Raw genomic sequence first — 24,565 nt, forward strand, 5'->3', positions numbered from 1 at the left:
CTATATAAAAACTGCAAAACAAAAAAGAACCACAAGAGACGCTTAGAACCCCCTCTAAAACAATCGTCACAAGAACTGCTGCATGAAAAGCGAGCTCGTCGAGTGCTAACCATGCAGCCTCAGTTTAAAAAAAAAGATATTCTTACGCACTTGCAAAGAACCAGCATTTATTTCCCCTTTCTACCGCCATGGCCTGGGCATCATTTAAAGCTATTATGAAGTTGCCTTTCTTTGAGTACAGCGTGCTACTCGCCGTAAAGCGCTTCGACGCCCGTCAGGGTAGTAAGCGCTATAAAATCCAATTAAAATGACATGTTAGTTGCAATGTTAAACTTATCACTCAGACGAGCCTGCAACATAGTAGCCCTGTGCCACTTCCGAGCATGTCCATGGTGATCAGTGTCTCACATGTTGGTGAGTATGTCCTAGTAAGCAGCGTCTCGTGTTTGAGGCATGTTCCGTGGATGACACAGCGGTCCCTCTTATGTTCCTGCTACCTGTATTTTGGGGCTAGGAAGCTGTGTTTTAGGGTTCGATGCCCAATAAATGTTTTTAATTTTTAGTTACGCTCCGACACTAATTTTTCTACTGAAAATATAATCGAAATTGGGAAGAAAATGTTTCGCCAGGATCCAGGTAAGGTAAGTAATGCGTAGGGTTTCAATCTTTATTGAAAACAAACCTGGCCATTTGTTTACGTTTGCTGCACCGGAACAGCCATAGCTGGTGACGTTCTTACGTTCATTCTGTAACACCGTATCAACAGAGAACGTGATTTATCTAGAGTCGGGCAGTTTTAACTACTGATATCATGCATTAAGTCCAATTTAGGAGACCACTAAGCTCTGTTGACTTTGGCCTATGTTTCGTCAGTTTTCTCTGCTGCAACGCAAAAACGCGCCTGTCACAATTGTGCCTGTGTAGTATTCTGATGTGATTTAGGTGTAGGGTGACCAACTGGCATGGGTGCAAATTGAGGACAGTGAATGTAAACATTCAGGACAAAGGGTCAAAATTCGGGACAAAAATTCAGGACATGAGGTCAAAATTCAGGACAAAAGGTAAGTTTGACAGACACATCAGAGAAGGTTGCGCAATAGTATATAAGTAAATAGACAACTACTAAAGTACAAGTGAAAATACGTTTATATTAGGTTGAGACAATTGTGCACGTCATGGTTTGTCAGTATACGCGCAGATTTAAGCAAATGTGCAGGTCTTTTTGTGGTAACAAAACCGCCCCCACCTTTACAGCTCCCAGAGAAAACGCTTGACGCCCGGTCCGGCCAGTCTGGCCTTGCTACCAGCCTCCAATGGCACCCCTCATCTTCACATAGACCCTCTCTCATGTGTATTTAATTTTTTCTATAGTGCTACTCTTCCCAAGTATGTTGGAGTGCATTACAACACACACATATTATACAGAGACAATCACTCATATAAATGTGAAAGTCAATGTAAAGGAAATATTGATTAAGATGATGGGGCTTACATTGTGTAATCATACTTTCATCCATCATTCAGTCTTTCACCATTCAGTCTGTTATTCTATCTGTGTGCCCATCCACGTCCATATTCATCCATTTACAAACCTATCCATCACACATCCTTCCATCCATCATTTCACTCATCCATCCCTTAATCCACCCTTTTACTTATCCATCATCCACCCTTTCACCCTATCCATCCGTACACTCATCCATCCACTCTTCCACCCATCCATCCATTCACTCATCCATTCAGCCATTTACCTATCCAGCCATCCTTTCACTTACTCATTCATCCATCCATCCAGTCACTCACCCTTCCACCCATTCACCCGTTCAGTCATTCATTTACCCATCCCCCTTTCTCTTTCAATTCCCCTTTCACTTAGCCATCCATCCTTCCATCCACCCACCGATCCATCTACTCATCCACTCATGAATCCATCCATTGAACCTATCATTCATCCATCCTTTCACTCATCCATCCATCCTCTCTCATCCATCCACCCTTTCACTCCTTCACTCATCTATACATTCTTTTGTCCATCTACCCGCCCTTTCACTCACTCATCCAGCCTTACATCCACCCTTCCACTAAGCTGTCCATCCATTCACCCTTTCACTTATCAATTAATCAATCCACCCTTTCACTTATCGATTCATCAATCCATCCATCTTTTCACTCATCCATCCACCCATTCACTCACCCGTCATCCACCCATCCCTTCACTTACTTACTCACTCACCGTTTCACATTAATTATGAGACCCATCAAGACCTCCGCCCTCGCTCTAGATCCTAAAGCAAGGAGTGGGGTGGGGCAGGGTTCACTATGCCCCTGCACATAGTCAATCTGAAAAAGTGGAAGGCATGAGTCATGCATGATGCACAGTGCCTGGACGTGGGGCGACTGTGACATGGTGTTGTTTCCAGAGCTTTAAGTGGGATGTAAAAACTAGGGGGGTCTCTCCAGAAGGTTGCTTAATGTAATAAAATGCGCGACTTAAAACACATTAGCTAAAAATCTGTGCTTAATATAATGTGCCGCCAGACTGGTATTTTTGTTGCTTCTGTCATTGCATCCAGATGTATTATACAACAAGTAACGTTACACCTAGAACAAGTAACGTTACACCTACAACAAGCTAGAACTATTGGCTTTGCCAATCGTTGTTAGTTGCATAAAATAAAAAAGCAGTAACCATGGCTGCTATACTATTACTAAATTCCTTTCCTTTGAACTTCTTTCACTGCCTTCCTTCCATTAACTGGATTCCCACCTAGCAGCAGCATGGGCGTTTTTGCACTTCCATGTGACCAAATGCCCTGCCCTGGACTCAGGCTGGAGGAGGCCGCCACGCGTTGTGCCAGCCCAGACTGACCCATTGTCATTCTGTATGTGGCAATCAGCCCAACACAGAATGACAATGGGCGGGTGGGGCTGCTCTTTTGCTCAGAGGAGTGCAAGGCGGCCCCATCAGGGAGCTGAGGCCTTATGCAGGAACAGCTCTGTTGCATGCCTAAAATGACAGACAAAAGGCGTCCATAAAAAGAATCCTCACGGACAACGGACATGAGGTCCAATTTACGGACTGTCCGTGAAATTTACGGACGGTTGGTCACCCTATTCAGGTGTGACCACTTAAATGTTTAAATTTTTCTGACTAAAAAGATGACGTCTGCTCTTCACTTTCATAGTCCATTTGCCGGACAGTAGTCTTTCCTCTGTCTCCATGCCCTGTTGTAGAGCTGCCCTCCTGCTGGTGCTGAGCTGCTGGCCGGGCTTCCCATAGGACAGGGTAACCTCACAGCTAGCTGCCAGTGTGGAGAATGGTTGTTCTTTCACAAGATTCTCACCTCTTTTGGTCGGAGTGCCTGTCAACATGTGGAGTTTGGCCCCCACATTATCCACATTCTTTTTTCTTTTTTCGATGTACTGCTTACTTTTCTTGTTTTTTGAGTGAAGCTGTTTTTCTCTCGAAGAAATGTTGTATTCCTTATTTCATGGTTCATCCTGAAGGGCAGTACAATGATTACCTCAATATGTTCTTCAGGGAGTGAGCGCATTGGTCCCGTAGATGTTGTAATTGAAAGATCAATGTATCATGGAGTGGGCATATCTCTTCCTCTGTGTCAGCGGGAGTAACTGTCATTTCAAGCAGCCTTGCACAAAAAGTGTACAGGGACTGCCCTTAAAAAATGAAAAGAAAACGTTTAATGTTTTTTTTTTAAATGCATCCCTTTTTTTCCTTTAAGGGAATAAAAAAAAAAGTTCCTTTATTTAATAGTCCGAGACATGGTGGGCTCCTGAGCCCAGCAGGCCAGCATCCCTGGGAGGGCCTGTCATTCCTAATGGGCTCGCAAATTGCGAGAGGCTCATTAATATTCATGAGCCTCGCAATTTGCGACCCCATTGGGAATTGCAAACAGTGTTAAACACACTGTTGTACATGCCAAATAGTGCCTTGCAAATTGCGAGTCGCAAATGAGATGCGCTATTTGGCAGGTCGTACATTTGGCCCCACGTTCTTTTGTGTAAAAGCAAGACATGCCTAATTTGGAATTGGCATGTATATGCAGCAACCAGATTCAAAAGTGCAATTTACTGTGGGGGTGAAAACAGTATACCAAGGGCTGTTGTCAGTACAAAATGATATTTTCAAAAATTGGCTTAGGAAAGGGCAAGCGGTCTTGCAGCATTGATATATCTATCAAAATTAGAGGAACAATAACCTATTGTTGTCTATGAACGTGAAGGCCGGAGAGAGATCAGATCACACCAACTGATGGTATTTTTAATAGAAAAGTTATTCTGGCTTGAGGCTGCCTTTAAGTAGTCAGTCTGGGCCCTGTCTTCCCAGAAGGTGACATGGTGGTGGAAATGAGGTTTCTTTCATTTTAATAGATGAACCTTTGGGTAGGATGGCAGAGCTCAACACAGTGGCATAGGGTTCCTGTCTTTTTGGAAGATTCTCAGAATAGTGGATCATTTTCCCTAATTCGTTCTAAGTACTGCACAGCTGGGAAAGGGCTCTACATGGGAAAATGCCAGGGATAGGTCTAAGGGCTCCCACCAACTAATGAAGAGATGCTAATATTTCTAGGGGCTCCCACCAGCGCAAAATCAAAATTAATCTGGACTTAAAATAAGGCGAGAAAGGAAGAAGCCTGTTGCTGTGTCTACCTCATAAAAGATCGATGTGTGGATTTAGTTCTCTCTAGCATTCAAGATTTCGAGGTGTGTCTGAAAGGTCGGACCTGCTGACCCACTGTAGTCCTAGAGAGCTACAGAAAAAAGAAGGGCTTCCTATAGGAGACCAGGCGATCAGTTGGAACTGGGACTTGTGCTGGAGCAATGGCTGCAGAGAGTAGTTGACCCTGTCCCCCACTTCTGTTTCTGTCCTGGAAGCTGTCCATGCCAGCTTGGGAGCTTTAGAAGTGCTCCAGAAGAAAGTGTGCGATTTCTAGCACAGTTGGGAATGGCCCTTTGAAAATGGCTTGAAGCAGGGGGATAAAGATCTGTTTCTCCTTGTAATATGTGGCCTGGACCCCCAAAAGAGCTCTTGGAGGTTATTATTTGAGTATAACAGTCTCAAAGGTATCTGCATATGTCCTGACCTCCTGGCTTGTACATGGCAGACCTAATCAACAAATTAGGGCGACTGTTCCTAAAGAGAAAGAGAGAGGATCAGCAGGTTGTCTGGGGCATATGAAAGGTGGCAGTCAGCAGGACTGTTTCATGTTGCCCTCACACATCTCTCTTTCTCTTTAGGAACAGTGGCCCTAATGTTTTTATTGAGTCATAAACCAAGGAGCACAGGCCCTGGACCTCCTATCTAGCTCCCAGTCCCCCTCCTCCTTTCCTTAGGGAATCATTTGCTACATTGTACATGGTAGAGCCAGGTGCTTGTAACTATATTTTGTATTTGGTGCAAGAATGTCATCTAGTAGATGCTGTAGGTAATGCACAGAGTATAATATTGACATTTAAAATTGCATTGTTCTCCTACTGGTGCTCTTTCACATTTCCTTTAGAATTTTATATTTCCTGAATTCATTATCCGTATTTGGCTACTATTTCACTCAATTTGCTTTCTTAACAGTGTTGCTTTGGGAATTTTACTGTACTATAATGTTTTTTTGGAGCTGCCTAAATACTTTATTCACATTTCTCAGAAGAAAGTCTTTCCCTTTTGTGCCATAGCTATGGGGATTAAACATCAGATTTCTCAGTGAAACTATATTGACATAAGGTATTGCATTATTAACTTTTTGGGTGTTCATACCTCGCTCTTCGTCTAGTCAGGCGCTTTCCCAGTAAAAGGCTAATCTAGGGACCAGAAGTCACAATATGAGATTAAAGAGGTTTATGTTTAACCTGAAAAAACAAAACCATTAAACTGTCATTGTATCAAGTAGCCTCTATGTTTAGGTGGCGGAGATAGATACAAAAAGGGAAATACATTATTTGGGATACTGTTGCACGGTGACCTAAAAACTCCAGAATTAAAAAAAGACACAGACTCGTCTTGGCAATACAAAGACAGCTCTTTACTGACTGTCGCGACAGGGAGAAAGACCCTCCGTACACCCAGGCAGGTTGTTGGTCTCTCTCAAATTGCTGCTTCATGGGCAGCTCTTTTTATAGACATCTTTCATAATACTTTATAGTATACTAATTTACTTGCAGGTTATAGATTGGAGACGGAGAAACTCCCATAGTCTTGTGACCCCATAACCCCAAATTCTGACCTAATCCTCTACACATTCTTTATTGCACTTCCTACAATGCTTAACAAACTAAGTATTCTTCTGCTCATGAACGCATGTGTAATCACGGTAAATGCAATTTAAATGGAGTGTGTGCTTTATCATTGTGCACCGAAGACCTCAGTCTGTTTTAGGATAATTTAATTTTTCTGCACCCTTTGTCTAATCAGGTTAAACAGGTAGATTCATCAAAGACACGTTTTGCGAGTCTGTAATAGCGATTCATAAGGAATCGCTATTACAGACTTGCAAAACGGGATTCATGTAGGAATCGCAAAAAGTATTGTGATTCCTACACATTCCTTATTTGCGATTAGCAAATTGCTAATCGCAAATAAGGAATAACTCCCCATTCATTCCTATGGGCCTAAAGGCCCATAGGAATGAATGGGGAGTATTCCTTATTTACGATTAGCAATTAGCTAATCGCAAATAAGATAGCGATTTCAAGGGTTCCAGGGGTGTCCAAAGGACACCCTGTAGCCCCCCTGAAATGCAAATTTACACAGGTGTTGCGCACACACATGTCCAAAGGACATGTCTGTGTGTAACATGCAAAAGAGAAAAATGCACTTAAGTGCTTTTTTCTATTTTTTCGCAATTTACCACAAAGTCAGACTTCGTGGTAAATAGCGACCAAATATTGCGATTTTGCAACTTCAAATTGGTTGATGAATTGCATTTAAGGAATCTCTATTAGAGATTCCTTAAATCCAATTCCTCGCAAATATGAGACTTCGCAAATAGCGATTTTTGCATTTGGGATGATGAATCCCAAATGCAATAATTGCACTTGCAAAGGGCCAGATTCTCAGAATCTGGCCCTTTGCGAGCGCAATTTAGTTTGATGAATCGGGCTGAAAATCTGTTTTGAAGCAGGGAATGCATGCTGGTGATCTCGTGTGCTAAACCCATTAATATTTTCATGCTTGCTAAACATGAGTTAGCCTTTGACTGAAACCCTTTCAAGTTACATATCCCATTGTGCCCACACGTGAACTGTTTACCTTACTCTTGTCAGCGCAAGACTTGGGCCTAATCTTTTTTTAACCATGCACAGCTGTGCTTTCTTCTTGTGTTTGTTGTTATGCTACGTTCTTGTGTTTTACATTTTCTGCATATTTTATATTGTCTGCTGTGTTCATATTTTACATTTCCCACATACAATATACCCAGGGTAAGAGAGGGTAGACTTGGGCACTACCTGGCCTCTGTGGCAATCATTCGCAGGAAATGAGCTGACCAGACTGGATCTGCCCAACAGTCAATATTTATTGTCAAATCCTATCTTTCTGTTATCTTTTATAGTACATACATTAGTGTTTCAGTGTTTGTTATACATATTGTTTTCTTCCAGGTTCCAGTTACATTCCGGGATGTTGCTGCCTATTTCTCAGAAGAGGAGTGGAAACTGCTACATGAATGGCAAAAGGAACTTTACCAGAATGTGATGAAGGAAATTCACCAAGCCATGATATCTCTGGGTATGCATGCGCAGTTCATTGTTTATATCCAGACTGTGCTTTCTTCAATCAATATGCCTTTTGCTATTCCTCAAAGTTTGAGTTCCACTATCAGAGAAATAGCTTCATGGGAGTGATTGAGGTGTAACCCTGATAAAAGCATTCTCAGGTTGGTAGGGGTGATTTCCTTTCAGACTGGCGTTGGAATCTGCAGCACTCCATGCCCAGGTTTGTGTCCCCAGATCTTTGAGGTGCCTAGCCAATCCATTTTCTCCATCCCAGATTTATGACAAGGCTAAGAAAACAAGAGAAACCATTTACAAACGTTGAACCCTGAGGGCCCTGTAATGTAATCTACGGCCATATCACCCTGAAAGCTCCTAATCTCGTTTGATCTCAGATGTTATGCAGGCTCAGGCCTGGTTAGTACCTGGGTTGGAGACAGCCTGGAAATACCAGGTGCTGTAGGCCTAAAAGCCTAACGCCATACCGCCCAGAAAACACCTGTTCTCGCCTGATCCCTTTAATATTACCATCATACGTTACCATCCACCACCAACTCATCATATTTTGGTTGTGTAATCATCTTTCAATCACACCCAATACACAAAGTACTGCTGTACTTGCAACACCTCAAGTTTGAAATGTACTGGCTTGCAGAAAAATGATTCTGTGCAAAGCCATCTCCTACTTCTTGAAGTTAGGTCTGCTACAGTGTATCTTGGACTGGCACAGAGATCTGCTGACTTTCAGCTATTTTTATGTTTTATAATCATGATATACATACATACTGGTTGAGTAGCGAAAGATAGTTGTCGTTCAGTGGCAACTTTCACATGTGAGACACCGTGGCACTGATCCTGCTGAACTAGTGATACCTGTAGTTTTGAATATTCCTATTCTTCCAAATTCTGAAAGAACTGTATTGCAGACAGGCACTGGCCAGACAAGTCATCACTATCTTTGGTTTCTCAGAAATCTCTTACAACCCAGGAAGGGAGTAGTGCCTTTTCACCTTTAGCCTATTAATGCTAGCCAGGATACCCTTGGTTAACATATCATGGGACCATCTGGCAGCAAAGTTCTATCTACACTGAAATTCACATATGTGTCTATCATCTCTTGCTTTGCTTTATCCAGAAATATGAAATTAGGGCCACCTTGGAAATCACCACACCTTCTCCCTCTGCAACCAGTATTTCTGATCCCCTTGTTCTTACACATTTTATTACTTGTTCTAAGTATTTGTATTAATTGAAACTTAATTCTAGGGGCTTCCCGTCTGTTGCTCTAATGTAGTAACTGATTATAGGTCTGACATATTCTATTCAGTCTAGCAATGGTTTAATTAACACACCAGGACCCTAAGAGGTGTTAACATTAACAATCTGGTCACTGCACCAGAAATCCAAGTAAAATTGTAACACTGTTTTATAAAAAAAAACAGTGTCTCTCTTGCCCTACACTATTCCTGCTGTACGGCACTTAACAGCTTCATTCAATAACATCTTGTGTTCTACCTTCTGGCATGGTAGTGAATACCTATGATGGAAGTGTGTTAAGATCAATCCAGGATATAGAACTTGTCTCTAAATCTTTTATTCCAATCCACCAACATACAGCACAGATTCAGCCTCTGTCGTAACCTCTCTATATCTCCCCTCTCTCTGCTCAGAATGTTCAAAGTTTCTGTGGTGCAGTTTAATGGCTCATGATCAATATGGAAGACCATTAAGCCAATGGCATATACGTTAAAACACATCTCTCTTCCCTAAAATGCAATATTTAAGGAAAACGGGTTACATAAAACTAGTTGGTAAAACAAATATACATAGGTACAGCATAGGCCACAACACCAAACTACATAACGGAAAAGCAATAATGGTGTTGTAGAAATAACAAATCATAAATAGATAGTATTGAAATCAGGTCAAGTTAACAAACGTACTCATTGAAGTAAAGGCACTTCTTGCTCCCCCTAAAGGTTAACCATTCTTCACATCAACTCATAGACATCGAGATACAGTGATTTCCTCCTGTACCGAGAGCTTCCTCGATTCTCCCCTTTGATGAATGTAGACTTATTCCCTGGATTGTTATCATCATCAGACTCATGCAATGGAGGACCAGACCGCTGGGTTTCGGAGCCTTCATCACCTAATACATCTTCTTTTCGTCACCTAGCTAAATGTGACATACTCCACACTCAACATCACTGAGTCTAGCCACATTCTTCTTCACCTGAGTGAAGCGTTTTGGGCCTATGTACTTGGACTTCCCTTAAGGTGACCAAACAAGCCTTTTCACAATGACTAGGTCACCTACTCTCCATTTTTGTTCACAACCATGCCTCTCACCAAATTGTTTCTTATACCTCATTTGATGATTCCTGACTGCACACAAATTCACATCCTTGGTGCACTTTCTATAATCCAACCATATTGGATTAAGCTTGGTGCCCGCCAATCTCTCTTCAAAACACTGACATTTTGATATTTTGGTTAGTGTGTTGGGGTATTGCAATATGATCACAGTTTCTCACATAGAACTATCTTGAGGTGCACCTCATCTCAAATGCAGTCTGGGCACAGGCTCTCACCAGCCGGTTCATGCTTTCCACACGACCATTTGCTTGTGGGGAATGCATCACAGTGTAGAGGTGTGTAAAAGCTAGAACCTTTCAAAATCCTTTCATCTCATCAGAGACTAACTGTACACCATTTTTTCATGATGATGGTCTTTGTTACTCATTCACATGCAAAGACATCTCCCAACAATTCTAGAACGCACTTACTTGGTGGTGACAGAATTTATGCAAGAGGCAGAGACCCACTTGGATGTGTAATCCAACAAAACCAACACAAATCTCTGGCTAGGGGACAGTAACTCAAATGGGCCAATAATGTCCAAACCCAACTTACTCTAAGGTTCTTCTGGGATTTCAGCTGGAGATAACGGAACATCCCCAACTGACCTGGACTTGTTCATACGCGCACATTAGAGACAATCCTGCACCCCTCTTTCTCCATATCTGTCTAGAACAGGCCACCAATAGCACTCATGCAGCCTGACTTGATCAGATTTCTACTTAAGTGCTCTTGGGCAATGTTAACACCTTGGCTGCTAAAGGTATTTTCCTTCTGCGCTGCATTCCCAGATTTACCATTGTTCATGACGAGCTCAGCTCGTCATCAGCACAGCTCAACTGTGCCTCATGACGAGCTGAGCTCGTCATGAGCATGGAAGGGGTTAATGATTTTATTCCACAAACCTACTGGTGGGACCATCCGATCACTACAGTTCATTTCACCATTCACAATGCTCAACTCCCCTCTGACATTCCAGAAACCTTTAGCAAATTCATCTAACCCTTAAAGACTAGGCCAACCTCCCACTACATAGCCCATTATCAACTTTCTTGCATCATATTTTGCTACTGACTTCCACTCTGTCTAGTGAATTTTTGATTCCCTGACCCACATGATTGGATGTTCAGCTTCGGTAAGACTTTATCTTGCTACAGTCCATCTGGATAAACAGTTAGCTGGGGCATTCCTTGCACAAGATAAATACTCAACACAATAGTTGAATTCAATTAGACCCTCCATCCATCTTTTAATTCATGGTGTAGTGCTCTTAATGTTCCTCATACCTAATAGCTGGACCATTGGCGTATAGTCTGTCCTAAGTATAAAAGGTACACCTCACAGGAAAAACATAAAATGATGAACCACCCACATACATGCCAACACCTCCTGTTCAATAACAGAACACCTTTCTTCAGCCCCTCTAAGAGAGCATGCAGCAAAGGCTACACTTTTCTTCTCCATCTGCCACCTGGGACTAAACTGCTCCTAACCCTTTCAAACTGGCATCAGTTGTGGGAATAGTTTTCTTAGAGACATCGAAATGCTCCAGAGTGAGCATCTTCGAAATAGCTTCCTTCACTACCTGGAAGGCTCCTTCACAATCTCTAGACCAATCAAAGTTCACAAGTTTGAGTTGGAGTCATATGGGTTCAATCACACTTGAATCACACTTGCAACATTAGGGATGAATTTGGAGTAGTTCTCCACCAGACCCAGGGGAGATCTGACCTGTTCCTTATTACTGGGAGAAGGTGCTGCAATGATAAAGTTGACTAAATCTAGCTTGGGACTTATTCCGTCACCCAATATCGTGTGTCCTAAATATGTAACAGACTCCCACCAAACTTGCACTTTCCCTTCTTGCATGTTAGTCTACTGTCTCTGAGTCTTGCTAACACTTACCTCAATGTGACGCCATGACTCTGCTTGTTCTACCATACACCGATATGTCTTCTTAGAAAAACATGACCGAATCTACTCCCTTCAGCACACCCTTCATAATTCATTGAAAATACGCTGCAGCTGAAGCTAAACCAATATAAATCTGACTGCCCACAGTGGTATGACAAAAGGTGTGAATGCTTTAAAGTCCTAGTGCAATTTCACCTGGTGATACACAGTGGATAGGTTTTATCACACTGAACACAGGCCCCTTTTAAAGCATGGCCAAAGCTTCAGTAATATTAGCTAAGGGTTGGCAATCTACCCAAATGTACTTGTTAAGATCCACACACATTCTCAACTTATTCCTGTTATCTTTAGGGGCCAAGACTTTGGGGGCCTACCACTCTGAGGATTCTATCTACGCAATTACTCCCATCCGTAACAGTTTTTCAAGTTCCTCCTGTAAAGGTTTCAACATCAGATTAGGTACCCTCATCACCTTGTGTGCCACCCGTTTGGCAATGTTTTTGTAGAATAATTCCTTGTTTAAAATCTTTCAAAGGGTAAAGTTCCTCTATAAACACATTCTGGCATTTCCTCACCACTCACAAACCTTCGCCAATTTTTGCCACCGAAAGGACTTGCCCTGGAGAATTGAAGTTAAGAATGATCCCCAAGTCCCTTTGGTAACACCATCTGAGGAGGTTATCACCTTGTTTAACCACATCAACATTCCCCATGGTCACCCTGCCTTTGAATTTAATGTTCATTACCATGTACCCAATTAAATCAATCTTCAAACCACACTACCCTTCCGGATTTATGCCAAGTGCTAACAACTTAATGCGCTCGCTCTCAAAAGTTTTGTCCTAGATCTTATCTCCCACTAAGGTGAATGGGGAACCTGAATAAGCCAAGAATTTAAGATTCTTCCCACACATCATCATCTCATATTCAGGCATCTTGATCTGACGTTCATCAATTCCTCTCTCCACCTGTATGTTACCTCCCATGGAAGACATGGCTTGCAAAATAGCTTGTTGGCTGACCTCAAGCATTTCTGTCACTTCATGTATCTTGATGTTTTTACACATGTGAGCAAAGTGCCCCCTTTTCCCACAACTCGACAACCAGCATTATGGGCATAACAATTTAGGTTGTTCGACAAATGAGTGGATCTGACATATTTGAAACATTTAAACCTGGAACCTTTCCCTTGATCAAAATTCTTTACCTGGCCTTTTCCACATGGTTTTCTGGCAGTTTTTTTTCATTAATTCCCTTACGGCCTTCGTTTGCATCTTTCACTACAGTGGAATTCGTAACTCTTTCTACAGAGTGCGGAACTAATCCCAGTCTTTCCCCAGAGTGCGGAAGAGAGGCTCATGTATCTTTGACCCAACCGGAAGTGTGTTCCATGGCTTCAACAATATCCATTGCTTTTTTCAAAGAGGGATTTTTCGCTAGAAGCTTTTCTTGAACTCTTGTATCAATAGGGCAATGTACCAATTGATTGATTACTTATGAACTAACCAGTCAGGTCACCAAATTCACATGTACGGGCTAAGCTTTTTAACAAGGCTATATAATGTACCACTCTTTCACTATTGATTTGGTTTCTTGTAAGGAATTTGTGTCTTTCCATCACAACATTTATGCGTGGACCAAAATTTGTGCCCAACATCAAGCCCTGATCTTTGGACTGGGTAAGAGTGGTCTGCTTAATTCAGACACTCTGTTCATCACCACCCCCTTTTCTGAATCATTTTTGTCCACCATAAGCGTGGAAGGGTATACTCAGATGTGAGTCCCTAGCTCATTGCACCATCAGGATTCAAGCAAGCCGGGCCGAAGACGGCTGAAATGCCAGAAACCGGTCCCCGGTAGCTTGTTTCCTTCCCAGTATAAGAATTGGCTTGGTAGTTTGGTCTGCCCTGTTCCCATGATGCACTGGGCCAGGGTCAGACTAATTTGCATATAGCCAAGTTCTGAGCTGGGATGGTGCAGTGAGCTAAAAAACGGTGATGGATCAAGCCCTGATCTTTGGACTGGGTAAGAGTGGTCTGCTTAATTCAGACACTCTGTTCATCACCACCCCATTTTCTGAATCATTTTTGTCCACCATAAGCGTGGAAGGGTATACTCAGATGTGAGTCCCTAGCTCATTGCACCATCAGGATTCAAGCAAGCCGGGCCGAAGACGGCTGAAATGCCAGAAACCGGTCCCCGGTAGCTTGTTTCCTTCCCAGTATAAGAATTGGCTTGGTAGTTTGGTCTGCCCTGTTCCCATGATGCACTGGGCCAGGGTCAGACTAATTTGCATATAGCCAAGTTCTGAGCTGGGATGGTGCAGTGAGCGAAAAAACGGTGATGATCAAGCCCTGATCTTTGGACTGGGTAAGAGTGGTCTGCTTAATTCAGACACTCTGTTCATCACCACCCCTTTTTATGAATCAACATCAAAACTGGCATTTCATTTAAGTCCCTAGGCTCTCTCTCAGCATTGCTAACAGTAATTTCATCCAAGCTCCCATATATATCACGCCCCTCTATAAACCTAAATTGTGAAGTCGAATTCCTTGCAGCAAACTTCCTTCACCAATAGCTATGAGGTAAGAATCAAATAATTTTTTAAATATCTTCCAGGGCAATAATGGTTCGCTATAGCCAGATAAGAACTGCGGAGGCTATGACATAGTAGGAATAGCCATAATGACCTCCAAAGGTAAACTCAAATAACAAGCTAAAGAAATTGACTGACAAAATAAACTAAAACAACAATTCAGAAATGAATAAACTAACACAATGGATCAAAATAATAACTGCATCACCAATATATTGGAATGACAAATAATAACACTAAGAGTTGCATGGTAGAATCAAGAACTGTGCTAAAAATTCCACTTGAGCAAGAAGAAGGTGTTCCAAATCACCATAGTAATACCGTGCAATTCTCCACAATTACCCGGAAAGTCGGAAACTCCGTTTTCCAGTACGTAGCTATAAAGATTTCAACGATTCAGCAAAACAAACAGATAATCCTTAGGTTTTCATACAGAAATTATTAGTGCGGTGTAGTCTTTGTTAATACGGCGTAATGGCATGACCGCGCTATGCACTGTGTGACCTCAATGAGTTATCCAGTTGGCTCTGTGCGGCTAGGCACGCTTGTGAATCTGCATGCGCTGGCCACCAGGGAGACTGCACTTGACCTTCACATGAGGGGTTCTAACTCGCTCAGTGGCAGACTTCCAGATGGCAGCACACAGTGAATGCGGCTTACCATGAAAGATGCATGTTTTAAATGCTGGTCACATACACCTCCAAAGAACCTTCCCCACAGCAGCATGTAGTGAATGCGGCGTGCAACGAGAATAATGCAAGTTTTAAATGCAGGCAATAACAGTAAACTTATAGAAAATCAATATTTTATTTCCAAAGAAAACAAACTCCCCGTATTTCTCATGATCCCCAGTTCCACAACTTCTGGTGTATGGCAAGAGCTTTATTTCAATTATCTCCTACAACTTCATCTCTCTCCAATTAGGGAACAACACACTGGGTTCTGTCAGGATCCTTGAGAAGTGTTGGTGGAGGTACCTCGTCGCCAATGTTAAGATCAATCCAGCACAACTTCAGCCTCCGCCTCCATCATAACAGCGCTATTTCTCCCCTCTCTCTGCTTAGAATGTTCCAAAGTTACCATGCGACAAACCAATAGCTAATGGTCAGGATGGAACACCATTGAGCCAATGGCATATAATTATAACACAGTGTTTACACTTCCAATAATGTCCCTTAAACTGAGGTTCCTGAAGATTCTGCTTTTTCCTTTAATATGACATCCACCTTTCAATGCCTTATTTGTTAAGGGTTGGTGATCTAGAACAAGACTCCAGACACCTGGGACCTTTTTATGATCTACCAAGAGGAAGTCCAAAAAGGTTTATGGAAATAAAATTCTACCCTCGGTCTACTTTCATGAAGATTCTTCTTGGAAGAAACTGATCACAGGTTCTTCCAGTCTTCAGGCTCGGTTCCTTTTTGTTGCCTCTATGTTAGCTCATTCTCTCTTAACTCCTTGCTGACAATGAACCTGCCAACTTCATTCAGTCGGCTTCAAACAATCCATCATTCCATAGATGACATAATCTCTTACTCATCTCAGGATGTTCCTAGAACATTCTCTTCCTCAGTATACAATGCATACTGTTCAGGCGCACAAACAACAACCCATATTGCAGATTAAGCAGTCTTGGATTGTCAGACTGGTACTCTCAAACCTTGGGTTACAAAATGAGCTTATGTCACAATGATGCCATAGATTATCTGGGGGCACATGCATCAATGTAAGGAATTGTGATTCCTTAATAGCGATTTGTAAGGAATCGCTATTAAGGACTCGCAATTCCCTATGCATGTTGGAATCGCAAAATAAATTGTGATTCCTGCACATTCCCTAATAGCGAATCGCAAATTGCGATTCGCTGATAGGGAATGCCTTCCCATTCATTCCTATGGGCCTAGAGGTCCATAGGAATGAAAGGAAAACCATTCGCAATTTGCGATTACCAAAAAGGTAATTGCAAATTGCGCATGCAATTTCAAGGGTGCTAGTGAACCAAAAGGCTGCCCTGATGCACCCCCAAAATTTGCATGTGTACACATGTGGGCACTCACATGCCCCAAGGGCCTGTGTGTACACCACATGGCACTCAGAATAATGCAATTTAGTGCATTGTTCTAAGGAATTGCAACTTACCATCAACTTGAAGTTGATAGTAATTTGCGATTCCTTAATGCAAAATTGCATTCTTAGAAAGCTTATTGCATTGCATTTCGGGAGTCGCAAATCGCGATTCCCTAACTGCACTCGCAAAATAGGTAATCGCAAATTTTGCTATTACAGATTTTGCGAATGGCTTAGGACTTGATGCACTCCAAAAGGCTAATTACCAGTCGCGAAGGGGCCGATTCTGCGAATCGGCCCGTTTGCGACAGGTAATTTAGCTTGATGCATGTACTCCCTGGTCCTGCATCCTGCTCCCATACAAGAACTATATTTGTAGAATGGATTCTCCAGCTGTAGAACAATCTTCTGTTCCTCGGAATAGATTTTGTCTGTACTGATATGTTTATCTTAAAAAATGCATTGCTTTATGTGACCCTAGGACCTACGTGTTTTGCATAAATATTTGCTTTCCTCTTATGATTAGTGAATAAAGTGGTGTTTGGGATATGTTATTGTTACTAGGGTTCCTGTTATACAGGATTATTGCTTATGGTAGTGGTTATTCCTAGACTTGTGCTCATCTCTCTTTCCATGTGCTACTCACTGTCCGTGTTGCACCTCTGAGCGTAGGGCAAGGCAGCTTACCTCACACACATATATTAAAAGGGAAGCGAAAGCTATACAAATTCTCCTGGAGGTACTTACTGTCATTCCTTTTCAATCCTACTTCAGACTTAGGTCAGACCCTGCTTTTTTCGGCCATGCACACCTAGTGAAGCCAGTGAGAAAAACTCCTGTTACTTATCCCCTTACCACTAAGCACCAAATCTCAGCTACGCATTGCTTTCATTGGGGGTCGTTCTACACTAATGCGTTCATAGACTCCAGCTACTCTTTTTTTTAGGTCTGGTGTTAACCAAGACCTTTTGATTTTACTACAGTAATATTTACTACAGTTATGTGTCTGAGATGCATAGTTATAGGTAGGCCTGAGCGGAGTACGCGGAACTCCGTGAAGTGACAAAAAAACTCTGTGGAGTTCCGCAAGTGGCAAGGCGCAGCGTGAACGGCCATTTGCGCTGGTCTTCCTGCCGCTCGAATATAAATTCTACCCAAGCGGCAGCTCGCGCTCGCAACTTACCTTTGGCAAGTGGGGAAAACAACTGTACTACGCGGAGCAGAGTTTTCAGCACTCAGTGAGCTCCGCGGAGTGCAGAAAACTGCATACGGAGCAGAGTTCACCGCTCAAGCCTAGTTATAGGGGCTTACTTGTAAAATGATGCATTTCTCTGGCATGCTTATAGATTCAAAACTGAAGCAATATAGAGCTTACTTTTCTGTTTTGCATAAACCTATCAGCAGTTTGGCTTCCTTATCACTTGGTGCCTTGCTCATGTCTGGACTTAGGTATACTAATTTGATGCACTCTAGTTAGAGAGAAACCCATACCAGAAGTTACTTTATTTATTTTTCCATAACCATTGATGATATTTCAGTTAAAAATCACGACATCTGCATGCCCGAGGTGTACATTTGTAGACGCAGATCTATTACACATGCTATGGTCATGCTCCGCACTGCAGTCATATTGGCACACTGTGACAACTTCCCTTGCGGAAGTTTTTGGCAGGGAAATGTAGCACACATGGGAGATGTGCATATTGGGTCTATATAAAAGGACGAAGCAAACTAAAGTCCCCTCTAGATTCTTGGACCTTGGTCTTATCACAGCGAAGAGATTAATCACTAAGCGCTGGAAATGCAGCGAACCTCCGCAAGCGACGCACTGGCGCAATTCTTTTGATAATTGGGCGAAAGCGGAAAGCGCAACCCTTCATAGGGCGGAAACGGCGGGACTATGAAAATACCCCATAGCACAGTCCTGGGATGACACCCTGAAGGCTTTTCATCAAGCATACCTTCGAAGAGGAGTTCACTAGGCATACCCTTCCTGGCCCTGCCTGGGGGAGTGGCGACACCGGGGGCTATGGGCAAGTACGATCACTTTGTGCCTTACACCTACATACAGAACACCTTTGTAACGCTGCATTGACGCGTTACTGACCCAAACACTAGCAGCCCTACTCCCACTACGCCGTGAGCCTAACGCTGGTGTTGCACAAGATGATGGCCCTTCCCTGCTCGACAGATCCTGAACACAGTAGCAGCATGTTTCCTGGCCTCCACACAGGATATACCCCACAACTAATATCTCGCACTTGCGGTAGCACACCAATGATTTCTTTATTTGTCTATCATTCTTTTCCTTTTCTCTTGCTTTTATTATCTTGTGTTTCGTTATTGTTTTAGTTTTAACTGTTGTTATAATGTTATGAATAACGAAACGTACACATATTGCCCCATACCTGCTTGCATCTGTCAACAATAACTGTTTCGGACGATCCATTCTGTGACTGGTTAATGAGGCAGGCTAATGGAAGCGCATAGATAAGAGCATATCCTTTGTATTGCATCACCAGAGACCATGGCGAATAGTTATTATGGCCATGTTGCTATATACTCTCTGAAGTTCATCTTAGTTTACGAACCCCTTTGGTCATCCTACACCTTGGGCTTTGTTGTGGTTTGCTGTTTCCCACTAGATCCTCCTTTCCTAAATGGACCTACCATTTATTAGATATATATTTCCTCAAACGACACGCCCTTGTGTGCATATTTGATTTGTATAGTATGAAACCAGTGTAATATACTGTGGCAAACTGTTGTTTATACTGAATATTTCTGTATGGCTACTAGATGTAATGTTAAATTTTTACATCTATGTCTATGGTATGCACTGTGAATAAAGAATGAAATGCAATAAAAGATATTCAAACAAAAAAATTGATGATATTTGACTATTTAAATGCTGAAATACTTTTGAAGGAATGGTCACGTCTTTTCCGAAAATTGTATTTCACATATCCAAGATTTAAACAGGGGCAGACTGGGGATCCAAAAGCAGCCCTGGCAAAACTTTAAAAAAACAGCCCACTGCCTAGCTCTTGTATGCTCATAGGCCGAGAGACACTGGACTGGGAGTCCTGGTGATCAGGGAGCGTCAACACTCTCGGACAGATAATGGACCTTACGCAATATATTTGGCTTCCCACCGCACCAGCTCTGGAGGTACCTTCAGCTCTGGCATTGCCTCAGTCTCTGCCTAGGCATATGGCCCTGGGTCTTACAATCCTCTCCTGTGTTCGCCTATCCATGGAAGTGGGGCCAGTTCCGCACTGTTATGTTTAGCTTCTATGGCCTCTTAAACAGAGACACCAGTTCTCCTTAACTCTCTCCATAACCTTCGCAGAAAGTGGCAAGCCAGATTGCAGAGGGACTACGAGGCAGAGGATTGGGCTGCCTTCTTGGAAGCGCTTGACCTTGGGGCTAGAGAGACAAGTGTGAAATTCTGACTGTTTACCTTCCACGAATGGCACGGGACCCCCGTGAAATTGCATGCAGTGGGCTTGTTGCCCATGCCACTTTTTGTCGCTGCCCCCATGAACACTGAGACCTGATGCATATCCCTAGTGACTGTCCCTTGATCCGCCCATTCTGGGAGGCGGTTGGCAACACTCTGAGTGTGGCCCTGTGATCAAGACCCCTCTTTTTCATCCTTTGAGCTTTCAGCATGACATTGCAGATTCCCCTGATCCTTCCCTGCCTCCAGGGCCATCTCCTGTACACGTTGCTCGCCACGGCTAAGATATGTATCCTGCGTCACTGCCAGTCCCATGCATCTCCACCCCACGATGTGGGGCTCACTGCAATGTTTTTGATGGCCTCCTTTGAATGGGTCATCTACAACCCCCAGAACTGAGCTGAGGCTTTCCTCCACACATGGGCACCATTTCTCCAGGGTGATAACCGGTAGTCCATTGAAGTACGCTCTCATTTCTTCCCATGTCTTCCCATGCCCCATCACACATTCTCTTCTTTTTGTTTCTTCGTTTTCCTCTTTCCCTTCCCTTTTCTTTCCTTGTTTTCTAGCTGCCCCTCTTCTCTCTCCGATCCTCACCCCGGACGTGTGGAAGCAAGTAAGACCAACCAACATGCCCCTTTTTCTCCCTCTATTCTTCCCTGCTTGTTCTCAGTATCCCATTCTTTTGTCCCCTGCCACACCGTGTTACGGGTTTCTTCTCAGTAATGTCTTCGCACATGAGGTCCTGTGTGCCCTCCATGCTAATGGCCCCCTCGATCTTCGTTTTGGGAGTATATTGTCTGTTGTTTGGGCACAGTTTTGTATAACTTTGAACTGTAATCTTTGGTACCATATTATTACTATATGACTTGTCATTGTCGTTCCATGCTCCCTCTTCTTTCTTCTTTTGTAATGATATGTGTTGACTTTCTCAATAAAGAATTGCAAAAGAAAAAAAAAGCCCTGCCCAGCCTGGGATTAAAGACTATTCTGGAAAACAGTTTTATTGGACAGGCAAAAAGAAAATTTGATGGGAATTACTTTTTTATCTAAATCTGAAGTATTCCAGAGCAGGAATAGTTTTCAAGTGTCAATAATCATGACTTCTACTGTGTGTGCTTTTTGTCTAGTGAACTTTGAACTGTTGGCTGCATTCTAGTTACAATCTTCCCAGACTTGAATTCATGATGAAACTTGAAGTGAATACAATCCTGAAACAAAGGGCTAGATGTAGGTAAAGTACATTTACCGATTCAAAAAAACCGAATTTTACTGATTCGGTATTTTAGAATTGGTAAATGCAATGTAGGAAACAATTCGGTAAAAATGGAGCCCCATAGGAATGAATGTTAATTACCGAATCGGTAAATACCGATTCGGTAAAATAGGGAAACATTCAAGGTTGGCAGGATGTCACATTGACATTGACATTCAAGGGTGGCAGGGTGTCACATTGACACCCTGTTTCACCCCTGAATAGTGCTTGTGTGCACATGTGGCACACATACATGCCCTAAGGGCATATATGTCTGTCACATGGCACTGTTGAAAATGCACAGATTTGCATTTTCAAAGGTATTTGTTATTTACCACCAACTAATAGTTGGTGGTAAATAACGAATCCTTAAAGCACATGAGCACTCTTTAAAGTGCTTCCTACATGCCATTTACCGATTCGGTAAATACCGAATCAGTAATAATGATTCGGTAAATACCGAATCGGTAAATACCGATTCGGTATTTACTGAGTCATCCCCTACATAGGAAATGGCCAAATACCGGTCGGTAAGCCTGAAATTTACTGAATTTCGGGTTTACTGACCGGTAATGGGCCACCTACATCTGGCCCAAAGTGCTGTGGATAAACTAATAGTTTATGTTTACTTTTAATGACAGGTCCTCTTATCGCCACCTCTGTCTTTTCATTGAGAGCGACAGAGAAGGAAGAGAAGTGTCCTTCTGACCACAATGATCCTGAAAGAAGACACATCCCTGATCTACCAACAAGTAAGTGAGAAGTACACAATAGCTTTATATGTAATCTTACAGTAAGAGTATTTTCCTCACTGCTGCATAAGAGATAGAAACATGAAAATTGTATGACTCAGCACACACTTCAGAGCAATATCCTTTTTATTCAAGACAGCATGACTTTATGGTTATACTATATAATGCACAGACTCCCAATGTCTTTTTACTGATAAAATCATTTCTGTAGTCATTCTTTCATTTAAATTTTATTTCTTATATTGCTGTAGCCTGCTGTAGCCAACGTGTTTTGTCCAAATGAAAAAAAACTACTTTTTCTGAGATTGCTAAGAGCGCTTTGTCTTCGATACGATTCATGGAGACATGTCCCTTCGACCACACATGAACATTTATCGGAGGATTACTTTTTGAGCACGCTCAACCTTTGAACCAGTACTCTATTTTGTACGTGTGTTGCTGTGTTGCGTAATGATGGAGAACCTGTAGTTCTACTTTCTATACAATATCACCTTAGACCAGAAATAACACATATACAAAATCCCTGAAGAAGTAATTTAAGGCAAAATGCATTGCTACAGCAATATAAGAAAAGAAATGTCTTGAATAAAAAGGATATTGTTCTGACGGCTGGTCTTCTATATTCTAGCACCACTATGTTTGCTTAATAATTCACCCACTAATGTGTTAGGTGCAGTGTCTCTATGCCTCAGCCTCTCTTTTGTAAATCGCTTAGAGATAGAAACATGATTTCCACAGGGGTATTAGCCAGCATGTCAGCTGCATTCCTCCCCTTCCCCCATAAGGCTTTTTTTACAAGACTGTTCAATACAGAATTCGAAAAGTACATTTTGCAACATTTATTGTCCAGTCATAAGTGATGTTATAGAATTGTAGGAGCTGAGAGTAGAGCGCTGAACTGGGAGGAAACTAGGGGAATGCTGAAGCCTCATTGCTTCGATATTCCCGGATGGCAGAGGAGGCTGCCTGATAACATAAGAGCCCATAACAGAGGGGCAGGCGTGCGAGCATAGAAGAGCCTGATTGTGATTGAGAAGCCCTCCAAGTGGCCCAAGTCTCATTTATTAGCTGATACCAACACATACACCTCCCCTGAGAACTCAAGCTCACCGCCTTTCTGCACAAGGTTTTTGTTGGTTGTTTGGTTTATAAAACTGATCCCTTAAGCATAGATGACATTACCGAGCCCGGTCTGGTCCTGGAGGCCATCCAAAAGGGAGAGGCTGGAGAAAAACGAGATATGTTCAGGAGTGTGCATAGTTGTGAATCACTAATTTGTCAATGATTATGGACCATACTCACATTCTGAAGAAGCCAATGCAAAGAATTAGAATGTGAAATCAGAAAGGAACGTATACACGGGTGCCTCAATAGTAACTATAAAACTGATACCTTATGACATTGTGTAATAGGCAATCTCTGATCCCGCTATCATCACTGCCCTAGACATCCTCTCACGTCAGTCCTGACATCCTCAAGCTTGATAGCAACGTGCAATTCTCTTCATGTAAACTCAACACAGGAATCTACAACTTTCTGGTCAAAGCCACCACACCAATTCTCAGCCCATCCTAGTACCTAGTAAAAGAACAAGTACCCTCATCTCTAAAACAAGCACTAGTTAGCCCAGGTACCCTAAAATTAAACCTGATTCAAAGGAACCAGGAACCTATCACCTTAAATCCATTGTGTCATCTCTAATATGGGAAATAGTAACATTTACTGTCCACGGCGTAGCTCTGCATCTCTGCCAATTCACATTTAGCCTTGTCAATCTGGTTCTGCTACCTGAGCAGCACATAATGCATTCCCTATCAGAGATCATTGTTTAATCGCCACCTATGACACCAGCAAATTGGCAGCCCTAGAGACTGTGGATCTACAGTCCAACTTTACCCCTATAGTCACAACTAATTAATACAAATCCTACAACATAATATAGGTCTGAAATTATCTATTTTTAACAATATCAACTATTTCCTCAAAAATGCCTCCTATAATGGGGGAATGTTGCTTGAACAATCATTCCTCTTGACCTGTCCGCTCACCATTGCTATTTAATACGCACATATACCCACGAGGGAACCTGAACACACATATGGATTTTCTATCAGATAGTCTGCTAATGATACTCAAGAATTCGGAAAAAAGAAGGTACCTATAAAACCCTTTGATCAACTCTACTATTTTCTGTGAATACAAAAGATACTAAATCCACTTGTATTGTGTGTGTGGAGCCGCAGCAAATCCTGAAGAATCTTCACGCACATACCCCAGATGCATTCCATCCCTCACATCGACCTTTGACTCAACACCATTATCTAGTACTCGCATAAAAAACCCTCATATTGCAGTTTTAATCAACTCTGGCATCTGAATAATGAAAACTCCAAATTGCCGGGGACGACCTCGCATCTGGCCCACAAGCATTC

The 24,565-nt window shown here is 42.4% G+C and overlaps 1 protein-coding gene and 1 pseudogene across 2 annotated transcripts in view; both read left to right on the forward strand.

Annotated features, from left to right (window-relative positions):
* The first annotated feature begins 468 nt into the window (after positions 1 to 468).
* LOC147708588 (uncharacterized) overlaps positions 469 to 24,565 on the forward strand; it is a 62,165-nt gene continuing 38,068 nt past the window's right edge. For both annotated transcript variants that reach the window (XM_086927266.1, XM_086927267.1), the window contains exons 1-3: positions 469 to 641; positions 7,615 to 7,741; positions 22,023 to 22,133. In XM_086927266.1, coding sequence (XP_086783392.1) covers positions 618 to 641; positions 7,615 to 7,741; positions 22,023 to 22,133 — 262 coding nt within the window. In that variant the 5' untranslated portion in view covers positions 469 to 617. The remainder of the gene's footprint in view (positions 642 to 7,614; positions 7,742 to 22,022; positions 22,134 to 24,565) is intronic.
* LOC147708589 (5S ribosomal RNA) lies at positions 8,073 to 8,191 on the forward strand (annotated as a pseudogene).

The sequence above is a fragment of the Lissotriton vulgaris genome, chromosome 6 (genome assembly GCF_964263255.1).
Source record: "Lissotriton vulgaris chromosome 6, aLisVul1.2, whole genome shotgun sequence".
NCBI lineage: Eukaryota > Metazoa > Chordata > Amphibia > Caudata > Salamandridae > Lissotriton > Lissotriton vulgaris.